The sequence below is a fragment of the Littorina saxatilis genome, linkage group LG3 (assembly GCF_037325665.1).
Source record: "Littorina saxatilis isolate snail1 linkage group LG3, US_GU_Lsax_2.0, whole genome shotgun sequence".
Taxonomy (NCBI): domain Eukaryota; kingdom Metazoa; phylum Mollusca; class Gastropoda; order Littorinimorpha; family Littorinidae; genus Littorina; species Littorina saxatilis.
In genome coordinates, this window is record NC_090247.1 from 76991007 (window position 1) to 77002383 (window position 11377).

The following is an 11377-nucleotide window of genomic DNA, read 5'->3' on the forward strand; positions in this document are numbered from 1 at the left end:
CTTTTATAAACTGCATCTACTTCACCTACCCTTTATAAACTACATCTACAGTCGAACTCGCTTAAGACGAATCACTGGGGATCGGGAAAAAAGTTCGTCTTAACCAAAATTCGTATTAAGAAAATTGATTGATTTTTTTTTATTTTTTTATTTTTTTAAGTCTTGTACATTTTATGGTGTTTCAATTTGTTTCTTTCGCAACTTTCATGCTGCTTCACGTTTAGACAATAAAGTGACATATTCAGTTACATGTTCATGTGTGTCTCATGTTGAGTGATGATTATTGAGTTTGAGTGAGAGTGAGCACACAGATGTTTCATCCAGTTGTTACGTTTTTGGTCACACACACGCACACACTGACACTGTCCACATTCGCGGTGTTGCTATCATTTGTCCGGAATCACTTACCTTGGCGACGGGTAGCAAACCTTGGCCAATTTAGTTTTTTTGTTGTTGTTGCAACATGATGTTCAAATCCAAATCGAAAGCACTGACTGACTGATAAACTATCGCGAACCGGCGAACGCAAACGTTGAGAGTGTGGTTTCCCTTGTCCAAGGGAAACCACTCTGGCATCTATATTTTTTGGGAATGGCTTCCGTTCTAAACATTGATGTTTCGTTTTTGGTATTCGCGAAGGAAATAAACGTCAGTCAGTCATTCATGTTCAGTGTCTGAGCTATCAATCACTTTGATTCTAAATTTGAAATTGTTTTGTGAGTACAGTGTAATCAGTTTAACTTTATTCAGTGATCGGTTGAGCAATGGTTCAAGCAGTCGACGCAAGGGAAGACTTTGACACATGTATTCAAACTTCTCAAATTCCCATGATATGTCGATCTCGGGACGAGTTTAAAGATTTCGTCATAAGCGTGAGTAAATTACAGACATTATGCATGCTTGGGAATCCAAAAAGTGCTCGTTATAAGCATAAATTCGTTATAAAGAATTCGTTTTAAGCATTTTTTTTAAGCATGAAGAAAGAGGTATTCAGTTGGGAACTTAAAACTAATACGTTATAAGTCAAAATTCGTAACTAGCGTGTTCGTTTTAAGTGGGTTCGACTGTACTTCACATTCTGCAGACCTACCCCTTTATAAACTACATCTACTTCACATTCTGCAGACCTACCCCTTTATAAACTACATCTACTTCACATTCTGCAGCTAACACGCAAGCATTGGGAACTATATACCTCCACAAATACCATCTGCCCAACAGCATTCAGCTGCACGGCTGTGTCTTCAAGAATGCATCAGCTGTCTGAGAAGCAGCATTAACTCATCCACAAGCACAACTGTGTGATAAAACAGGGCGCTACTTGTGATGTAAACGACACAACTGTTTCACCAAACACAGCCCAGGACGGCTCCAGTTAAGTGCAGACACTGATTAACTGAGTATAAAACTTGAGCACCAAACAGTCTCCTTTTCTAGGACGTTCACCTCAACTCAAAGCCACGCTGACCCAAAGAAAAGCAGCTCTACAGACTGGCAAGCTTCATGTTCATTGCCTTGTTCATCCCCACTCCTCACCTTACCTCTGCCAAGCTTCATGTTCATTGCCTTGTTCATCCCCACTCCTCACCTTCCCTCTGCCAAGCTGGGTGCATGTGCTTTAAAAGGGTTCTGCATACAAATGTATTTGAAGCCACATATACGATGGCATGACTGCTAATCTTTCCTGTTTCAGATTTTTTTTCTGGGACGTACAATGCCAGCCAAAATGCTCGTACATAAGTGTCAAATTGTGTGCGTTAGGTATGCCCGCACACAATCATGTCTCTCGCCGATGTATTTTTCCAAGGATAAAGTCACATCTAGGATTACATAGTGTTCTTCTGTTGACGTCATTATACCCCGAACCATGATCCACCCACCCCTCTTCCACTCTCAGGCGAATGACACTTGAGCGAACATAATCAAATACGTTGATTGAACATTGAATTCTTTAAGCCATGTGACGTCTGAGTCCGACTGAAACTCCTATTCGGTAGCGCATAGCTGGCTGAAACTCATAAAAATAAAAAGAATCTGAACTAGTCGATTGATACATAAATCTCATTTGTATTTCTGATCAAAATGTGATATTTGAGGCAGATCTTGATAGCCATTCTTTAACTGCTGGTGCGATCTCGCAGATCAATGAAATAGATTTATCTAGCTGTGTCAAATGTGATATTTTGGTCAAGTAACTGACGTTACCTGAAGATGACTTTTAAGTACCTGGCCTGTCTGTCGAGCGCCTTGACCCTCAGTTCCTCCCAGCGGTTGTTGAGGAGTCCCATCTGGACGCGGATCTCGTGCTCCTCCTCGGCCGTGACGCGCCCCTCCGTGATCAGCTCGTTGCCGTCACGCAAAACCGCCCCGATACTGTCCTGGTGCTGGGTCAACTCCAGCATGAACTCCTGTAACACAAAAAATGTGCAATGCTTATCATGCAACATGACAACTATACAGTGGATTAACCTCCCTTTAAATACCTTTAAATACCTGAGAAAATCATGTCTTAAAAAGAAGGGAGTCCTAAAATAGGGGTCAATTCATAAAGGTTATCAACAGAAAACCTTTGAAAACACGGTCTTAAAGTGGAGGGAGTCTTGAATAGACGATTTTCGAAAATACCTCTGTCAGGATTTTCAGCGGTCCGGTAGAATAAGAGCCCCTTTACCTTGGCCAAGCTTTTAAAATGAGTCGGAGCATGTTCCACGCTTCCGATCAGCTTTATCCTGCGATCAGGACGAACAACTAACGCTAATGAGTATGTTATGCAGAGCGAGCACAATATGATACCCTTTTCTTTTGACCTCTACAATACCATACTTATCCTCACCTCATGTTGATTGAACTGGTCTTTAACTGTATATTGCACGTCTGAGGTTCCTTCCAAGCATCCATTATCTACAACCTCTACCATACCATCCATGTGTGGTACATGTTTTGCTCGAGCGCGTGCATGTGTGTGTGGGATACGTTATCATTGTGAAATGTGTTTTTTTAATTGATATGTATGAGTTGACTGTATGTAAACATGTTATGCTTTGTGTATGTGTTTTGCCAACATGAGTGTCCAGCGCTATGAGCAGGGGTTAACCATGGATACATGCCCTCTAAAATTCTTGTGTCATTATTATTTTTATTATCCTTATCCTCACCTCATGCTGGTTGAACTGGTCCTTGACGATGTGAACGTCGGAAGCCATAGGCGGCTGTTTGTCCATCACCTCCTCGGCCTCCAGCAGCCAGGTGAGCACGCCCTCCAGTGCATCCTGGTACGACAGCAGCTCCACCGACCCCGAGCTGGCCATGCTGGGCCCGCTCTCAGAGCTCATCGACATCGCACACTGCAATCACAAATGGTAGAAGTTATGCATCATGATTACACGCTGCCAGAAAACGATACATGTAGGTGTAGTACAGTGTAGCAGCCATAATGTGACACAGTTCAGCGTATCATGACATACATCTCTCCAATTTAATACAAGTAAAGTTAGATGGCAGTGCATGATAGATACATACATATATATCTGTGTGACTTTGATAAAGTACTGAGTATTGCAGACTAACAATCTCTGTCCCCCCCCCCCCCCCCCCCACACCTCTCTGTGACTACTGGACGCTTATACTGGAAGCTGATCTCCCTTTCCGCAAATGTCAAAGCATGCAAGTGCATCTCTAGTGTCAGCGAAGGGTGATTCTCAGCATGAATTTTGTCCAACCACCGAGTATTCTACAACAGACAAGCCGTAGTTACAGACGCTCTCTGATTTTTCCTTTCAGCAGATACATAACAGCCCAAACGCAGTTAACTACAAAATCTGAATGACATCATTCTAGACGTAGAAAATTGTATGCAATGATTGCAGTTGTTGCTATACTATATCAAGAAGTGAGTATTTTGGAAACAGGTTTTTTTCCACTTATCTGTGTGTGTGTGTGTGTGTGTGTGTGTGTGTGTGTGTGTGTGTGTGTGTGTGTGTGTGTGTGTGTGTAAGTACATGTGTGGGTGAACATACATGTGTGTCTCTATCTGTCTGTGTGAAATAATTCAGACAGAAGTGACATGTCCTCAGAGCATGTACTAGCATATCTCCTGTATCAGACCCAACAAAAAAGTGATTTTCAGCATGTGTGTTGTTCAAGCTATGTTCGCACAGACAATCGAGAACCACAAACCCATACAAAATGGCTTTTTCTCTCTTTTTGCATAGACCTCAGATCAGAGTCTCTATAATACTTATCTCTGACATTACTGGCACAACTGCCAACATGCAAAGGGCACACAACCTCACAGGGGACAACTCCCCTTGCAGGGCCGAGCAGGAAGTGTCACATTATCTCCCTTGGGAGGGTTTATGTCCCTTTTTAACTGAGCTGCTTGGCTCCTGTTTGAATTATTGCCATAGCCTCTTCTGCACCAAAAAAATGCAGTGCTATAACGTGGACCCCCCCTTTTAAGAACCCCCACTTTAAGACCTTTTTTTCTAGGATTTTCTGTTCATAACCTCTGTAAATCTACCTCCATTTTAAGACTCCCTTCTTTTTACATTTAGTCAAGTTTTGACTAAATGTTTTAACGTAGAGGGGGGAATCGAGACGAGGGTGTGGTGTATGTGTGTGTGTGTGTGTGCGTGTGTGTGTGTAGAGCGATTGAGAGTAAACTACTGGACCGATCTTTATGAAATTTGACATGTGAGTTCCTGGGTATGATATCCCCGGACCATTTTTTTTTTTTTTCGAGAAATGTCTTTGATGACGTCATATCCGGCTTTTTTTAAAAGTTGTCACACCCTCATTTTTCAATCAAATTGATTGAAATTTTGGCCAAGCAATCTTCGACGAAGGCCGGGGTTTGGTATTGCATTTCAGCTTGGTGGCTTAAAAATTAATTAATGACTTTGGTCATTAAAAATCTGAAAATTGTAATTAAAATTATGTTTTTATAAAACGACCCAAATTTACGTTCATCTTATTCTTCATCATTTTCTGATTCCAAAAACATATAAATATGTTATATTCGGATTAAAAACAAGGTCTGAAAATTAAACATATAAAAATTATTATCAAAATCAAATTTCCAAAATCGATTTAAAAACACTGGTCATTAAAAATCAGAAAATTGTAATTACATTTGTTTTTTAATAAAACGATCCAAATTTACATTCAACTTATTCTTCATTATTTTCTGATTCCAAAAACATATAAATATGTTATATTCGGATTAAAAACAAGCTCTCAAAATTAAAAATATAAATGTAGTAATTTCGCCTTACGCGACTTGTTGAGATTTTAGGAGGTCTTAAAATGGAGGTTCCACTGTACATAAGTTATTGTTCTATCTCCCTGAATTATGATCAAGACTGCAGCTACCGCTTATAGTTACACTGGTGGTGACTGTGCAGCTACTGCTTATAGTTACACTGGTGCTGTCTGTGCAGCTACTGCTTATAGTTACACTGGTGCTGTCTGTGCAGCTACTGCTTATAGTTACACTGGTGGTGACTGTGCAGCTACTGCTTATAGTTACACTGGTGCTGACTGTGCAGCTACTGCTTATAGTTACACTGGTGCTGACTGTGCAGCTACTGCTTATAGTTACACTGGTGCTGACTGTGCAGCTACTGCTTATAGTTACGCTGGTGCTGTCTGTGCAGCTACTGCTTATAGTTACACTGGTGCTGTCTGTGCAGCTACTGCTTATAGTTACACTGGTGGTGACTGTGCAGCTACTGCTTATAGTTACACTGGTGGTGACTGTGCAGCTACTGCTTACAGTTACACTGGTGCTGACTGTGCAGCTACTGCTTATAGTTACGCTGGTGGTGACTGTGCAGCTACTGCTTATAGTTACACTGGTGCTGACTGTGCAGCTACTGCTTATAGTTACACTGGTGCTGACTGTGCAGCTACTGCTTATAGTTACGCTGGTGGTGACTGTGCAGCTACTGCTTATAGTTACACAGGTGCTGACTGTGCAGCTACTGCTTATAGTTACACTGGTGCTGACTGTGCAGCTACTGCTTATAGTTACACTGGTGGTGACTGTGCAGCTACTACTTATAGTTACACTGGTGCTGACTGTGCAGCAATCACTTGCAGCAATTCTATACAGTGGAACCCCCCTTTTACGACCTCAACAAATCTGAGAAAACAAGGTCTTAAAAAGGAAGGAGTCTTAAATTGGGGGGTCTGCAAATGTAATGCAATCAAGATATGTGTTCAGAAAATGTGATTTGTCAAGTATACATGTATATTCATATATGTACACATGATTTATTACATTACATATTATATATATTCATTTATGTACAGAGAAATGTATTCACATATATACGGTTATCAAAAAATATACATTAAATTAGATACACACAAATGTAGACACTTACACAGACACAGACAGACAAACAGACAGACACACCATTTACACGGTGACCCATTTGTTTAACCACCCCCAACCCAACCCACACCCTCCACAACGTGCAAGCCAAAGAAAAATACACCCAGGCAACCACTAAACCTCTCATCAGGACTGCAATTTGATTGACAAGGCTAATTGTTCGGGGCTAAGTACTGCATGCTGTGCAGCATTAGTTGAGCGCCAACATGCAGCTAAGCATTCTGATAAGCATCGCTCCACGGCTATTGCCAGTTGTCTCTCTGACCGGACGCTACAGTCCTACGTGAATCTATCAAAAAAAGAATACAGAGTTATCTCCCATATTTTTTTCGCGAGCACTGATCTAAATTTGAGATCAGTGTTCGCGAGACGAAAATGATTGCAGATTGGCCGACTTCGACAGTGATCTCCGTTCTGTTTTTCACAGTTATGATAAAGACATCGTTCTAAGGTCAAAACAAGTCGAAATTTTGGGACTGCTGCCGGAAGGAGACCGTAATATATGGTTTCATCACTGTCAACTGGTTACAGAAAAAATCGTCTGCTCCAGTGAGCGCCGAAACCAAACGGTTGATTATCACGTGACACTTTTGCCATATTTAGAGTTGTTTGCACAATAAATACAGCCGCAAAAAATAGCTCGCTTGAAACTGTCTTACATATCAATTCCTTTCTAATTTAAAAATTACAAAACACCATGAAAAATCATTATCGACCATCGCGAATCTGCTTATATCAATAATACATTACAAAAAGCTCTAAATATGTAAAAAAAATCGGTTTCCTTGCCAGACAAGGAAACTCAAGGCATCCTGTCAGGGAGAGAATGAGCCGAACTCATTTTGACCTGAGTTCCAGCACTCTCTCCATGTGGCAGCAGGTTTGTTTACATCACCTGAGTGAATGAATCAATGGGTAGCTGTGCAGAGCAAGGCCCAGCAGCAGAGATTAGTACACCTGCCTGTTTTACCTCTCTCTCTCTCTCTCTCTCTCTCTCTCTCTCTCTCTCTCTCTCTCTCTCTCTCTCTCTCTCTCTCTCTCTCTCTCTCTCTCTCTCTCTCTCATGTTCATTATTTGTCAGTTTGTTTGTTGGTTAGATGATTTGCTGTGCTTGCCTTTCTGTTTGTCATTGATAAAAATTTTGTAGTATTTTGATGTAAGGACAGGTTGTAAGAAAAGGCGTAGCCTTAAACTCTAGTGTTGTAAAATAAAGTTCCAACATGATCATCATCTCTCTCACTCAAGTACAAACACACACACACACACACAATATCATCATCACTGGCAAGCAAAGAAGATTATCAGTGGCACGGTATATAACAATGTATAAAGCCAAAATATCTCCCTCTGCATATAGGCATCACACACACACTAACACCCATGCACACACACTAACACACATGCACACACACACACACACTCACACACATTCACAGCATAGCCATACACTCAAATATTGAAATAAGCCCATTCTATCCGTCTCTCTCTCTAAAACAGAAACCAACAAAAAGTCAACTGATGCATATAATATATATATACATCTTTTGTCTGGCTGCATGCCGTCAGTCAGTGTCAAATCCAGTGTAGGGGAATGTGTCTGTGGGACTCTAGCTTTGAGGCCGCCCCACACAAGTCAGTGAGACACTCACACGATCACAGATCAATAGTCGTACGCTCTCCAAAGACAAGATCTGATGCCGCTGAATGCTTCCACTCCGCTGCCTCGATGACACACAAACACACTCGTGAAGATAGATCCATTTCACACATTCAGCATCGAAAGTCAAGAACAGCAGCACAACACCACGATAACGGTCAGTCAGTGTTATCGCGCGGCTATGTCCTTCACAAGAGAAATACTGTAGGGTACAGTCAGAGAGAGCAGAGGTTGCAGAACTTCAGTCAATTTCAAACAAAACTTTACCAGAGTCGTTCCTCCATGCACACAGCGATAGCACACTTCCGGGCGGCTGAAAGGGGGAACGACTTTACAACTGCAACAGACTGCCTTGCGATCTGTACCCGCACGTGTACTTGTGTACCCTACCCTGTCCTACCCCTCTCTTTCTTTTTTCTATTCAATCGTTCCGCAAACATTTTGTTTCATTCCAAGAGGCAGGGTAGATAACTCTTTTTGACTCCCCTCAGCAGACGACTTTTTCCGCGCTTGAGCGAGGGCTCATGTTACGTACTTAAATAGCGTTTCGATTTCTTTCCTGGTTAATTGGCAGTTTTGTCGGTTTATTTCATCATCGTGTTTAAAGAACGACGGGTCGAGCCTAGCATGTATTTAACCTTGGCACAGAATGGCAGTGTGAAGTTTATCATGGAGAACAGTGTGACCCGTGTGGGAGATTATGTTGGGTCAAGCGGATAATGTGACAGTACACAGGTAAAGTGGACAACTTTGAGCCGTATATTACCGGTGATCTATCGTGCGTCGGTTCGAGTAGGCCTCACCAATCCACTATAACAGATTATGTCGAAACATTGCCACCGGTCTGTCCGCTCAACTCAGTGAATCTCAGTAAAACTGACATTGGCATGCAGGGTTAGTCCTTCGTCGTGGCCCAGGCTGATTTCATGTTCTCACGGCTCCTTGGTTTGTGCAAACGGGACAGCCCTGACTGTCATCAAGCATTGCTGATTGCTTGTCTTCACTTGGATCGATTCATTTCAGACAGCCGGACCACCCATGGCCCGCAATCTTCCTGTACCGATTCAGTTCAGACAGCCGGACCACCGCCCGCAATCTTCCTGTACCGATTCAGTTCAGACAGCCGGACCACCGCCCGCAATCTTCCTGTACCGATTCAGTTCAGACAGCCGGACCACCGCCCGCAATCTTCCTGTACCGATTCAGTTCAGACAGCCGGACCACCGCCCGCAATCTTCCTGTACCGATTCAGTTCAGACAGCCGGACCACCGCCCGCAATCTTCCTGTACCGATTCAGTTCAGACAGCCGGACCACCGCCCGCAATCTTCCTGTACCAATTCAGTTCAGACAGCCGGACCACCGCCCGCAATCTTCCTGTACCGATTCAGTTCAGACAGCCGGACCACCCATGGCCCGCAATCTTCCTGTACTTTGAGGGGCAGACTGGTTGACTGACACTGATATTCACTGTTCATGCAGTTTCCTCTGCTTTCCATTCCCCCGTCGCGATATAACCTTCGTTGTTGAAAACGACGTTAAACACCAAATAAAGAAAGAAAGAAAGATGCTTTCCATTCAGTTGAAACTGACTAAGCTCACAGTCACAGCTTGTTAATTCCAAAACACAGTTTCTTCAGCTGTATGCACTGAATCAATTTCCAAGACTGACTAAACTGAATCATGTAAAATAAAAGAGTCCAAAGTCAGTTGGTGAAAGGTTCTCAACTGGAGTTTGACGACTGACCAGAGGGACTGACCAGAGGGACTGACTCCTTCACACAACTGATTATTGACATTATTTGTCCGGGGTTTTTTTGTTCGGAAAACCGTAAGGTGGCCTTCGGCTTCCCACTGCCTCTGGGAAATACACCAGTTTACATTGACATCAAAAATTAAAAAATTCCAAAAAAACTATAGACTAAATCGGATTAGTGGTGCCTCTGTAAAATTACACGTAGTGTGTGTGTGTGTGTGTGTGTGTGTGTAAGTATGTGTGTGTGTGTGTGTGTGTGTGTGTGTGTGTGTGTGTGTTGGCCTACTTCGGGGACCATTTCTAAGTTACACACCCGTGTTCCGCGGACCCAAGAATTGTTATGGCTGAACATGATCACGTGACGTTCACACAGACAATCTGGAGACCCCCTCAAAAGGCCCGGCAAAAATTCGATTTGTCCGCAAAAGTCGTAATTTTCAATCTTCGTGTGTTAACCTTCATACACATCAAGCTTTGGCCTCTCAGCTGTGAAGTGTTGTTTATTGGTTTTCACATCTACTTATTATCACTAGTTAAATGAACAATCCGGGCACTCTGCTAATTTCAAATCTGCTTTACTTTTTTTTCTAAACCGATTAGTAAACGATTCCTCAAAAGTGCGGTCTGTTGGTGCTAGTCCTTGGAAGTGCCTGTAAACAACACTCAGTGTGAGTGTGTGTGAGTGTGTGAGTGTGTGTGTGTGAGTCGTGCGTGTGTGTGTGAGTACGTCAGTGTGTGTGTGTGTGAGTGTGTGTGTGGTGTGTGTGAGTGTGCGTGTGTGTGAGTACGTCAGTGTGTGAGTGTGTCTGTGAGTGTCTGTGTGTGTGTGTGTGTTTGTGGTCGGGAGCGGCTGCCTTTTGTATACATTTGGGGGTTCTCTTTTTCCCCTGCTTTTCCACCTAACTGGCAGTTTTTGACCAGGCCGACATCTCATCTTGTTTCCTAATCTTGTGCAATTTTGTCTGGGAAAATGATCTGTACTATAATAGTGAGTACACAGGGGTCAGAGACAGCAAAATCTGTACTATAATAGTTAGTACACAGGGGTCAGAGACAGCAAAATCTGTACTATAATAGTTAGTACACAGAGGTCAGAGACAGCAAAATCTGTACTATAATAGTGAGTACACAGGGGTCAGAGACAGCAAAATGGGAGGCAAAGGTCACTTGTGTACGCACTGTCTGTCAGTGTGACCTTTGAGAAATTCAACTTCCCACTACATGTACAATCCTAACACACCCCTCCCCCTGTCCCCTCACCCCCCTCTGCCTGAAGGACAGGAGTTGAACTGTATCTGTCTGGTCTGGCTAAATCACTATCTGTCTGGTCTGGCTAAATCACTATCTGTCTGGTCTGGCTAAATCACTATCTGTCTGGTCTGGCTAAATCACTATCGTTTGAATGATGTGAGCAAAAGACATTATCACATGTTTCCCAAGCAGAACTTGAAGCCTACACGGCTAATCATTTAAGAGTTTCACATCTGAAGAAAAATGTGTGTTTGTACGTTTGACAGTTTGCTCGTTCGTCCGGGGATTTGTGTTGATTGTTTGTAAGTTTATTTGTT

At 42.7% G+C, this 11377-nt stretch overlaps 1 protein-coding gene across 2 annotated transcripts in view; it reads right to left on the bottom strand.

The window, feature by feature from the left end:
• LOC138963298 (dystrophin-like) overlaps window positions 1-11377 on the bottom strand; it is a 411116-nt gene that overhangs the window by 362943 nt on the left and 36796 nt on the right. For both annotated transcript variants that reach the window (XM_070335362.1, XM_070335361.1), the window contains exons 2-3: window positions 3156-3344; window positions 2227-2408 (exon numbers count right to left, since the gene is read on the bottom strand). In XM_070335362.1, the coding sequence (XP_070191463.1) occupies window positions 2227-2408; window positions 3156-3344 (371 nt within the window). The remainder of the gene's footprint in view (window positions 1-2226; window positions 2409-3155; window positions 3345-11377) is intronic.